This window comes from Sinohyriopsis cumingii, chromosome 7 (genome assembly GCF_028554795.1).
Source record: "Sinohyriopsis cumingii isolate HCF-2022 chromosome 7, ASM2855479v2, whole genome shotgun sequence".
NCBI lineage: Eukaryota > Metazoa > Mollusca > Bivalvia > Unionida > Unionidae > Sinohyriopsis > Sinohyriopsis cumingii.
Window position 1 is genome coordinate 29,716,269 of NC_142967.1, and position 12,956 is coordinate 29,729,224.

Consider the following 12,956-nt stretch of genomic DNA (forward strand, 5'->3'; position numbering starts at 1 on the left):
AGAAAAGAACAAGTAAGTATTTGGTGTTTTGTGTCTAAGAAATTAAACAGTGTTGTATTATTTACTAGTATTTTCTCCTTCTTTTCTGAAAACGTGTAGAACGTCAATACCATTTATCGATACTGAATAAGATCCCGGAAAAAGATTAAGGAAAACAATATGATGAGCGATCGGCATCTCAGTGATGTTAACTTTAACTTCAATCTGAAATGTTACAAACTTTTATTTTATTAAATATTATAATTTAGATAGGAACCTACTTGAAGGAAGTCAACAGTTGTAAATACCAGACGTAACGTATTTGATAATAGCTGAGACGACAACCTGTTGGGAAGTCCTACAACCTTTTGATCAATCCGCAAACTCAAGAACCTACTCGTGGACTATGTCAAATACTGTACTAAACACTTTTACGTAATTTGATCAAGACTTTAACTGAAAGTAGAAATATGGAATTATGTTTACCTGAAATGCGAATCCAGAACGTAGCCATGAAGCAAACCTATTCCACCAATTCTCTCGTAAATCAAGTTGTTAGGATGCTCGCTATTTTCCGTATCATGGGCTCCGTTTTTTAACGCATCATAGCTAACACCTCCTACATTATAAATGCAGGTGATTTATCAATATAATTTCCAATCCATCTATTGATCCATCCATCCATCCTTTCTTTTATCTGGAGAGCTATCCAGATGATTCCTTGATAGATGAATAAACCAACGAGAAAGAGATAGTCAGACCTTTGGTAAGCCATTACTTGTTACGACGCACATGCTGTGTAGATAGAGTATTAATGCCGCAATGATCTGGTGTAGAAGAATTTGAAGAAATGTCTGTTTAAGAATATAAGCATTTATGGTTGATTGCCTTCAGGTTAGTAGACAACCACATGAACACTGAAAACACTTACTCACCCAGTGTTCGTATGAGAAGAGTCTAGATGAGTAAGAGAAATAAAGCACTCAATCCAATCAAAGATACCTTTATAAATAGCGCATTACAACATAAACAAAGTAGTTTATAATTATAAATAACGAAGGTTTGATGCGTGGTCTTTCATAATGAACGCACGGCCGAGATGGATATATCAACCATCAGATATCATGGACCGGAATGGATTCGGTAGCAGGACAAGAGCTTGCATGATTAAGTAGCCTGGCAAGTGATTAAACAACCACTTTAACAGGGCAATAGCTTGTATAGCACTTGTGTGTGTGTGTGTGTGTGTATTTATTTTAAACGTAGCTTTAACAATTTTAGTCATATCTTTACCATGTCTTTGGTGTGGCAGATTATAGTGATGTAGCAATGGGGCATCGTTGAGCAGGCAAGTGGCAAAATTTCGCATTTTATCCTGACACCAGGCCAGTCTGTCCTAATACTAGACTCTTAATGCTGAGCGCCAAACGAGGCAGCTGTTTGCTGCTTAACTAAGTAGCAGGACATGAACATTGATAGCTAAGTGATAGGGCAAGAACGTGTACAGTTAAATAGTAGAACAAGACCTCGCATAGCTAAGTAGCAGGGCAAGTACTTGTATAACTAAGTAGCAGCGCAAGCATTTGTGTAGCTAAGTAGACGAGCAGGAACTTGCACAGCTAAGTAGCAATGCAAGAGCTTGTATAGCCAAATAACAGGGCAAGTGCTTTCATAGCTAAATAGCAGGGCAAGTACTTATGTGGCTAAATAGCAGGGCGAGTACTTGTATAGCTAAATAGCAGGGCAAGAGCTTGCACAACCACGTATCGGGGCAATGACTTACACTCCCAGGTGCCAGGGCAAGAACGTTCACAACCAAATAGCATGGCAAGAACTGGCACAACCAAGTAGCGTGGCAAGTAATTGCACAACCAGTACTAGGGTTGGAAATTGCACAACCAAGTAAAGAAAACCGAATTTACTATAAAACATTGAAATTCAGCTCTTTACCTTTTGAACATTATTCGTGTAATTTTCGAACAAATTCATAATACATGTATAAGTCTTACATAAACCACATAATAATTTTTTAAAAACCAAAACGTTCATTCAAAAGACACATATGTCCATGAGTTGGTGGAGTATTCAACCTTTTTGTCCCGGTTCAATTGTATGGCAGACATCTTATTTGAAAATTGCGAAAAGCCTTGTTCCTGTGTTATAAATCAACTGGAGGTCTATTAAAGTTTAGTGTTCGGATCTGGAGACCTCGTCATTGAATCAGCTAGAGGTTTATTGATCGTTAAAGTGTTCAGATCTGGAGGCCTCGTCATTGAATCAGCCAGAGGTTTATTGATCGTTAAAGTGTTCGGATCTGGAGGCCTCGTCATTGAATCAGCTAGAGGTTTATTGATCGTTAAAGTGTTCAGATCTGGAGGCCTCGTCATTGAATCAGCCAGAGGTTTATTGATCGTTAAAGTGTTCAGATCTGGAGGCCTCGTCATTGAATCAGCCAGAGGTTTATTGATCGTTAAAGTGTTCGGATCTGGAGGCCTCGTCATTGAATCAGCTAGAGGTTTATTGATCGTTAAATTGTTCGGATCTGGAGACCTCGTCATTGAATCAGCTAGAGGTTTATTGATCGTTAAAGTGTTCAGATCTGGAGGCCTCGTCATTGAATCAGCCAGAGGTTTATTGATCGTTAAAGTGTTCGGATCTGGAGGCCTCGTCATTGAATCAGCTAGAGGTTTATTGATCGTTAAAGTGTTCGGATCTGGAGACCTCGTCATTGAATCAGCTAGAGGTTTATTGATCGTTAAAGTGTTCAGATCTGGAGGCATCGTCATTGAATCAGCTAGAGGTTTATTGATCGTTAAAGTGTTCGGATCTGGAGACCTCGTCATTGAATCAGCTAGAGGTTTATTGATCGTTAAAGTGTTCAGATCTGGAGGCCTCCTCGTCATTGAATCAGCTAGAGGTTTATTGATCGTTAAAGTGTTCGGATCTGGAGACCTCGTCATTGAATCAGCTAGAGGTTTATTGATCGTTAAAGTGTTCAGATCTGGAGGCCTCGTCATTGAATCAGCCAGAGGTTTATTGATCGTTAAAGTGTTCGGATCTGGAGACCTCGTCATTGAATCAGCTAGAGGTTTATTGATCGTTAAAGTGTTCAGATCTGGAGGCCTCGTCATTGAATCAGCTAGAGGTTTATTGATCGTTAAAGTGTTCAGATCTGGAGACCTCGTCATTGAATCAGCTAGAGGTTTATTGATCGTTAAAGTGTTCGGATCTGGAGACATCGTCATTGAATCAGCTAGAGGTTTATTGATCGTTAAAGTGTTCAGATCTGGAGACCTCGTCATTGAATCAGCTAGAGGTTTATTGATCGTTAAAGTGTTCAGATCTGAAGACGTCGTCATTGAATCAGCTAGAGGTTTATTGATCGTTAAAGTGTTCGTGTCAGGTGACCTCGTCATCAATTAAATCTATAATAACTGGAAGCAGTGAACATTTCAGAATTCAACACTTTTTACGGCCACAAGGGAGATTAGTGTTTGTAATGCTGTTATCCTCTTGAAATTTTATTATTATTATTATTAACATTATTATTATTATTATTAACATTATTATTATTATTATTATTATTATTATTATTATTATTATTTGATTGTTCTGAGTTGAACAACAAAGAGTCTAATGGTGATATGTATGTATGTATGTATGTATGTATGTATGTATGTATGTATGTATGTGTGTGTGTGTGTGTGTGTGTGTGCGTGCGTGCGTGCATGCATGCATGAATGTATGTTACTTGCGTATAATTTCTGTTTTTCATCGTAAAGTGATTCTTAAAATAAATGAGACAGTCAAAAGAATTTTTAAGGATTACAGCAGAGATATGAAATATGATTAGTACACTATACAAAGAGACTACAACCAATTATTTTACCCCTGATCATAACTTTGTCGGTATGGCATGCAGTTCCAGCGCTGGTTCCCGCAATCACTGCTCCCTTTCTCTTCATCTCCATAATTGCCACAAGAGCTGGGGAAGGACTTCCGTCAGGCAGAAGGAATCTACAACATGATGGAGTGGCATTTATTTATGAGTCCTTCGGGTTACACCATGGAGAGACATAAAGGCGTTTTATATTCTGTAGTGAGGTGGGATGAATAAGTGTTGTATTTGTGTTATGGGGAAAAGTCTCTGCCACAAGTTTCTCCAGACACCTCATTCAGAACAGCAAGTATATGTTCGTGCTCTATAGTTTGTCCGTCTCTTTGTGTATCAGACTGTCTTTAAAACTGTACATCAAGGTTAGTGATATTATTTATTAGTGTAACGTGAAATAAATTACACAGGGAAAGAATTCTTTGAAAAATGAATCTGCTCTTCTATTCTTATTCATTCACGACTATTAAACTTGCTATGGATGCAATAGCAAATATATTGTTAGAGCGGTTGAATGAATGAATGAATGAATGAATGAGTGAACGAATGAATGAATGAATGAATGAATGAATGAGTGAACGAGTGAACGAACGAATGAATGAATGAATGAATGGCTCGTTTTTCCACAACAGTCTCATTCGGAGTAGAATAGATGTAGAAACCTTTTGCTTTTGGAATCTGGCTTTATCGTGATCAATTTTCGACACATAAATATTGCCTTTAATTGAACGACATGTGTATGAATAACAGTGTTCATGTTTTGCATTTATCGCGTCCAAACAAAATCTATACCTCCAGAAACTTTTTTAAGCACGCCATATATTTATTAAAAATCTTTAACACCTTTTCAATTACAAAATGACAAAACATCTCAGTCAATTTAAATGGTTTTTTTTCCACGAAAATTTACAAGAATTATTTAAACGGTTTCTTTCTTTGCCAGCAGTTTTATTAGATCTTTTCAGCGATTATATAGTATTTGTGCATTTCGTTCACCAGTGGTCTTCGAAAATTAAATGCGGTTGATATTTTTCTGTTTAAAATTTTTTTTCATATCCAACTTACGACTGAGTTACTCTGTATTGATCCCCTCCTCCGAAAAAGAAGCCGGTCTGTTGCCGTATCAGTTGAATAACGTTGGGATCACTGTTGGCTGAAATGTGATTCATATCAATCGGAATGAAATTGGCTTCAGCGGCGCCATATCGTTTTATAAAAATGTCGTGGTAGAAATTAGCACTGTCTTGTGGATCTGCACTTGCGGCATGAATCAGTCCTATTTTAGCAACTCCACGGCCACCCTGCAAAATGGCACAAGGTTAGATTAAACAATATAGATTTGCAATAAAGACAAAGTCTATGGGTAAATGTCAGAGATGCTCAGTCCTTTTATATTCTTATAGTAACCGTGAGAATTGTCATTTATCAAAATATATTGAGGCGGGGGAAGGAAGATGACCTCAATACTTTTGTTAAAACGGTTTTAGTGACAAGGTTAGTCTTTTACAATCCACACAGTCGAGTAGGATTCATAGAGTCAAGAATCTACGAGAAAAGTTTGTTATAAATTGTCAGAAATGAACATAGCTCGAAGGAGTAAAGTATTATGTTTAGCAACGGTCTACAAATTGGTAGCTATTATTATCTAGAGTCAAACTCTGGTATTTGATAATCACGTTGTTTGTCGGACGAAGCGGAACATTTTAGTATTATTCGAGACTTAGAATACTAAAAACGATACGTATTTACTTATTACATGATGTCTTTAACATCATAAAAGAATCGGCAACATTCAAAGTTAGTTTGCAAAATAAAGGTTTCGTGCAACACTGTCTTGCCTTTCTTAACATTAAAACCTGCCACTTTTTATATAGGTTAATTTAATGTGAATTTCTCTCTTCATCCCAAGTATATGACATGTTTAAAATAGTTGAATAAAATAAAAGAAATAAGACAAATGGTTCTTCGATCGCAATTGAATTCATATTATATTTATATGACGTGAATCTCAATGGTTTCCGAGTTACGACCCAGTTTATGTGCCGTAGATGGTAAGGGCCAATACAGGAGAATTACCCAGGGGCAATTTGCATTAAAAATAAAATAAAATGAATGTTGTACTGGTACAGAATTCGAAAGTTAAATGTTATCATTGTTGATAGCATATCAATATAATGTGGTCAAAAATCAGGATATTCATTAAAATATTTGAAGAACTATAATTTCTCAAACGCTGAAACATTTGACGCTTCTATAATTACCGCGCTGCAATCTGTTCCAGAACATTGTACCGGCGTAAGCAAAAGGTTTCTTAAAATACCGTGTCCGAACGATTGTTATTTATAAATCATTATTTTCGCTCAACCGTGCACTCATATTGCTAATGTTCATTGCAAACTTAAAGACACTAAGATATTCCGGAGTCAATTGTTTTTAGACCTTGAAAGTAAGAACACATTTTAAATTAATAATAATAATAATAATAATAATAATGGTTTCCCTCTTGGAATGTTTAAAACACGTGGTTTGAATAGATTTAACGTTTCTAAAATCACACTGGCTGTTCATTCCTGCAAGCAGTATGGTGTCTCCATGTATACAGAATTAAGTGGTTCCCCCGCATTGTACTGCAGTAGAAAAAATGTGGAAACAATATTGTATTGCACACTTTCGGATCAACTGATCCAACATTAAGCCATGTACCATTTGTATAATTCCAATTTTCATAGATACTTTTATAAAGGGTGTTTCACAGTGATTCGACCAGAATAATGCACTTTAAGTAAGGATGTCTAAAGGTTTGATTCATCTAACGGTTTTGTTACACATTTGACATTTATTTCATTTCCATATTTGTAACTTGTTCTCATAGGTTAAACTATATTGGGCCTTGTTGGTCCAACGTAATTAGATATACAATTTCCTAAAAAGTAACCATCAGTAAATCGTATGTATGTATGTATGTATGTATGTATGTATGTATGTATGTATGTATGTATGTATATGTATGTATGTATGTATGTATGTATGTATGTATGTGTGTATGTATGTATGTATGTATGTATGTATGTATGTATGTATGTATGTGTGTGTGTGTGTGTGTGTATGTATGTATGTGTGTATGTATGTGTGTGTGTGTGTATGTATGTATGTATGTATGTATGTATGTATGTATGTATGTATGTATGTGTCTATGTATGTATGTACTGGGTTTAATCTACGTTACTTAGTTGCACTGTTCCAATTTAGTTTCAAAGATACAAAATTGCAACAATGACTACGAACATAAAACTTTTCAAATGAGCGTAAACACACAGCAAAAACCTCATAATCTTTCGAAATTTGATGTAAAACGTGACCTACTTGAAGCCAAAATAACAATTTAGAAAGAAAGCATACTGCCATGTCGACGATAGCGTTGTAAATCTCATCATTGTTGTCTGCCTGGTTACCTCCAATCAATACTAGAGACTCCCCATAGGTGGCAAACTGCGGAAGGGTGTCATCAAGCACAAAGCAGAAGATGCTGGAAATTTGTACTATCAACAAAAACAAGCACAGGCCTGGCGTATCCATCGCTTTCAGTGGTGTGCTTGTCAGGCTCTGACATAGACAAAATCTCTTTGTCTTATCTTTATATGCCAATGCGACATTTCGTGTGCTAGTGACATGATTTCATCTATTTGTGGACGAGGCACTCCTTGCACAATCTTTGTCAGGGATCAAGGTTATTCTAGAGTTACATTTTTGTCGTTTTCGTGACGTACCGTTTACTCGTTGAAAAAACAGTTGTGGAATTTACTGAAAACTGCTATTTGTTCATGTTCTTTTGCGATTATGATTTCTTCCAAGGATGCTATGTCAGATAAGGACGCATAACTTTGCAAAACATTTCATTGTTGTTACGTAGATTGAAATGCACTTTTATAGTCAAACAAATTTACATTTCCAGTTGTATGGTAATGGTAGTTTGAGACAGTCATACCAGTGTTCTGTCCCAAGCCAGAAACCCCTTCTGGATTCCCCATGACTTTTTCCACACTGAGGGTGTTTGCACATATCCGTATTTGTGTAGCCCGCACGAAACTTGTCATGGGTTGGGAGCTGCAGTGCTGTGTGCACAGACAGATCGATAAACACAGTCAATCATTCACTATTAAAGAATTGCAGGGGATATTATATATTACCATTAAAACCCACACAGTTTGACGCATATAGTAGTAAAAAAGAATTCATGGCCGCGGCTAATGCGGAATTAATTACCAGAAAAATTGTCAGTTTGTGCCATCACAGGAAAGATTAAATCGTTATGTAGCATGAATGCGCCATATTGATTCATTAAAGAGGCCAAAAACATACTCTGTAATTGTTCTGGGACGTATCTAGAGTTTCTTGACAAACAAATTGCCCAATTAAAAGGATGAGTTGAAACTTGTTGAAAATATTGTTACGACTCTATGGTCATAAACTAAGTAAAAGAAAAAAAAATCGAAGCCAACAAGCTTTGTAAAACTTAAATTATTTATTTATAAATGTTAAAAAATGAAAATTTAATAGGAACTTATAGAAATATGAATTTAATCCTCCCCCCAATTACAATATGATCTCTCATAATTTATTGGTATGCCAACAGTCCTGGCGTATCATGACGACATTTTCCAGACCGGCTTTAAATAAATTCAAAATTGTCCCATAATAATAGTTTAGTCCAAAGAGCACTTTGTAATTCAATGAAATCTATAAGTAAATGTTTCCTCTCAAATAATATCTTAATGCAGTATTTAATAAATCTGCAGATTGACATTAACATAAGAAAATATGAAATAAGAATCTGAACGAGGAATGAATCTGAATTAGGAATGAACTAATTGCTCAGTTCTCCCCCTATATACACCTCCAAGAGTCTATTACCACAATATATTGCAACATAACCCACGTGACATATCTTATTACTCAATCCAATCATTCACTCACAATGCCTATTCACGTGACCTACATCGCAGTACTCAGCCACCTGGCTTTAACTAGCCAACCACAAATAACTCCAAACTCGAAAACATGTTATTATTAGAAACTTGACAACATCTGTTTATAGATCCTATGCAATCTACATGCACTCTTAATATCTTAAAATAGAATCCATACCCGTCTACAAAATTAACCATGTAATATGTTCTTTATAGATAATTACTACAATTTACGATAATTAACAAACATACAAAAAGTATAGATATACATAGGAATAAACGGTAATATAATGCCGGTAAAAGCATTGAATGATATTGTACAAGAAAACGGCAAGTTGTTACGTTAACAGAGTCATCAGAAAAGACCTAAAAGATATTAAAACCAACAGCGAAGACAGCGAATATTACTACAATTAGAGACATACCTTCAGTAAGAATGTACATATAACATCCATACTCGCCTATCTTGAGCCAGATACGAAAACATCCACAACGACGCAGAAAAATAGAGAGCAGGCCCTATGTGATCCTTATCAAGATCTTCTCGACAATGAAAAATCTGAGATTACAATTTTGGATACAAACGCACAAGGGATGGTCGTGTACCAGCTGGTGTGATATTTAGTGATGGAGAGAATTTTATCCAAGCAGAGACCTCACATATTCGGTTGGGATGGGGAAGATGAACCTGTTTAATTAGGGGAGACTGCTGTAACTACTATACATCACAACGTTTCCCGCATACGATCACACTGACTAGTCTTGAAACACAAGGAACACCTGGGCAAACGCAAGCTTGGTAACACTAAATTTCTTATGCTGGATACTGAATGATTCAACCCTAATATCGCTGTTAGTATGTGTACTTGAAACAAAAGCATTTAACCTATTCCTCTGTCCACTATGATTAGCATGCGGTACAACGTTGATCTGTTGTTGTTGGGAAACTCAGACGATCCATTGGTGAATAAAGGATTCTTCACGAATAGGGTACGGGAACAACAAGTACAAAGGTTAAAAGTTTCGGCATCGATGCGGCATGCATATTTTTTAGCACCCAACAGTTTAATGATGGTCATAGGTTTTACTGCAGTGGAATCAGTGAAAAACCATAAAGCCTGGCAAGTTCTTTTCGAAATTCACAGATTTGCACAGGAAATTGAGGGTATCGTATGTTAATTATGAGGATTTCGAATGCTTGAACGTTCCCAACGACTCCAACCCAGAAGTTCTATGAAGTACGACGCAAGTCGCTGAGCAAGTCCCATACATGTTTGTTACACTGTTTTCATATGTGACGGACAAACGTATCCCCCTTGTATAGAGGCAAGGATTCGGTTAACATGTTTATTAAATAGCCCGAGGTTACCGAGAAATGGCAACACAATAGCTTGCCTCTCCCGTTGACATGATTATGAACTTCGGTAACATTCACGAGTTTTCTACATACACTTATTGATGGACCTGAGCTGGCCCCTTTAGGATCTACGGCTTTGATACTATCGTCCAAGCTCAAAAGTTCGTGAACACTGCAACATCACTGGTGCATACATAGGAGCCGCACACGCCACATGCAAACTTCAGCTATCCAGATAAAACAAACATTTGAGTTATGCTTCATAACCTGCGCGGGTACGACGACCACGTGATCATGTGACTAATCACAACAGCATCAAACTCGACAAAATGTTATATCAGCAACAATATCGAAAAAAGACATTACATTTCGGCCAGGACTGCTGAAGTTCATTGATTCACAGCAGTTCCTGAAACAAACTCGCGAGCAACTTTGGGGCAAAAAGCTTTTTAAGCCAAAGATTCGTCTAAGATTACTCACCAATGTAGCGGTGCTTCCCTTGACAAACCAGAAAAGTTAGGTTTCTTCATACGAGTGCATCAGCGACGCGGAGAAGTTTCCTGAAACTCAACTGTTGTCAATTGGTACCGTAAATTCGTCGATATCCCGTGAAATTAATTACGCCAATGACTACACGCATGCGAACAACATTTGGTCCGTGTTAGTTGAATAAACCTTGGCGACTATCACGATCTGTTTCTGTGCACGGCTGTGTTGCTACTCGCGTATGTCTTTTATACGTTCTTTGATGGAGCCATGCACGTACACAAAGTTGATTCCGCACATTAACTCTCGTAAAAACCAATATATAGTTAGAATTATTCACTGAAATATTTCTACATTTATTTATCGAATGTGGCATCAGCATCGGGATTTCAATGGCGAGTTACATTTGCCCATGCTAACCGGTTCTTCCAAATATTTCTATACTGTATCGTGATATAAACAAACTATTGATACACACCATGTCTGTATCTGAATTTACATGGAAAGGTCCGCCGATGTAGACATACATAAGCACGTACAAGAGTACGACAGCAACAGCGAACATGGATACTTCCATGAAGTTGACCTGGAATACTTGGACGATCTGCTGGTCTTGTAAGCTCTGTCAGTACCCCGCAAATGGCTGTCATCGTATTATTATGGAACAGTGGATGATCCAAACGTCTCAGAATGCTAATCCAACCCGAGATCAAACACATATCGATCGACCATACCGTGTTAGTATGACGACGTTGTCCGTCTTCTAACTCTCCCGATGCATACAGATAATGAACGAAATTGTTTCCAAGTGGGGCTAACGCGGGTAGTTGTGAAACCATTTTATAGGTATTTACAGTCTCCTGTTTAATCTCGCTAGCGGGGTTCACCCATGAATTACGTGTTGCTTCATTATTCAACAATACTATAACTGAGCGAAGTCGTAACACAAATTCATGAAATCGCTCTTGAGTTCTAGCACTCCGGGACTGAGGCCACACTTCACGATTCATCGACAATTCTTGCGCTATATAGTGCCAGAATAATTGTTCCAAATGTACCGCTGAAGCGTTCCACAATTGTTTCATTACGATGTATGCCGACATGAACCCGCACATGATGTTTAATCCACAACGCAGCAACGGCTCGAAATAACTCTTTGCCCAGGTCCACCTGCAGAGCCGCGGTTACGTAAGTTGTGATCGTGCTTCGATAATTTTTAATGCGTCTGTGACACTTGTTGAATCCTTAGACGTCAGCGGCTCTCCTCCCTTGTAACTGCTGTCAATATTTACGCAGTTAGTGTCTATTTGCATGTACGTAGACTTTCCTAATCACGCGAAAGAAACATGGACGTGTGATACCTGTGTGTGTTGCCAACGCGAGAAAGCAACATATTACGGAAATGGTCTAGTGATGTAGACCGGTGGAATATTTCTATTTCTCGCGGAAATTTCAGCGATGTTGGCGGATGAAGCTGCCGCGATTGCAAAAGCAGCTGCATTAGGGGCCATCGGAACCGTATCAAGAAAGGCTCTGAATGAAAATTTTTTAGACTACCCCGGATGATTCCAAAATACCCTCACGCAAAGGTCTTCGACCATACAGGACGACTCCAAAAGGCCTTCGGTTAGACCTTGCCGTTGACAGCCTTTGTGCTTCTGCTGATCAGTTTTGAATTACGCACAATGACAAAGTCAGTCAAACATTTCTGAGGTGTCTTTATGAGTGCTGACCGTGCGTTGATGATTCTCTGCACGTGGGAAACCGACATCGCCAATTTGGATTTTTCAACATGGAAAAACCGTGAACTCATGAGGTTGTAAATGCGATACAACCCCAACAAATTTTGCATTTTGATTCGTACGAGCTTCCACCACCTCATGAAGTTGATACATATTTATACAGACTGGCACAGGGTGCCGGCGCATAGATGAAGTAGAGCTTCTGGAACACAGAGTCGTCTGCCGCTTTTTAATCAACACTACCATTACAAACTTGGATGGACGGCCCAATATACGGACATCTTGCTGTTTATGTACTGCATACAATGGCGTGTGTTTTTTTATTGCACACGGGGTTCGCTTGGGGTTTGTGAGTGTGTCTGCTTGATTAAATTAATGAACCTTAACATCCCTCTGAATCTCTAAAATTTCGTTTCGAACTTAGCGATTCGTCGGGGGTGGGTGGGGGTGGGGGTGTTTACACATAATTGAAATTCTTTTATAAAAAAAATATATGAATTTTTTTAGATATTCAGCATTTATCAATTTTGTCG

The 12,956-nt window shown here is 37.8% G+C and overlaps 1 protein-coding gene across 1 annotated transcript in view; it reads right to left on the reverse strand.

Moving 5' to 3' along the window:
• The window catches only part of LOC149794956 (heat shock 70 kDa protein 12A-like), a 102,911-nt gene that overhangs the window by 4,300 nt on the left and 85,655 nt on the right, over nucleotides 1-12,956 (reverse strand). Inside the window, exons 8-10 of the mRNA XM_089964619.1 lie at nucleotides 4,937-5,172; nucleotides 3,869-3,996; nucleotides 466-598 (exon numbers count right to left, since the gene is read on the reverse strand). Coding sequence (XP_089820745.1) covers nucleotides 466-598; nucleotides 3,869-3,996; nucleotides 4,937-5,172 — 497 coding nt within the window. The remainder of the gene's footprint in view (nucleotides 1-465; nucleotides 599-3,868; nucleotides 3,997-4,936; nucleotides 5,173-12,956) is intronic.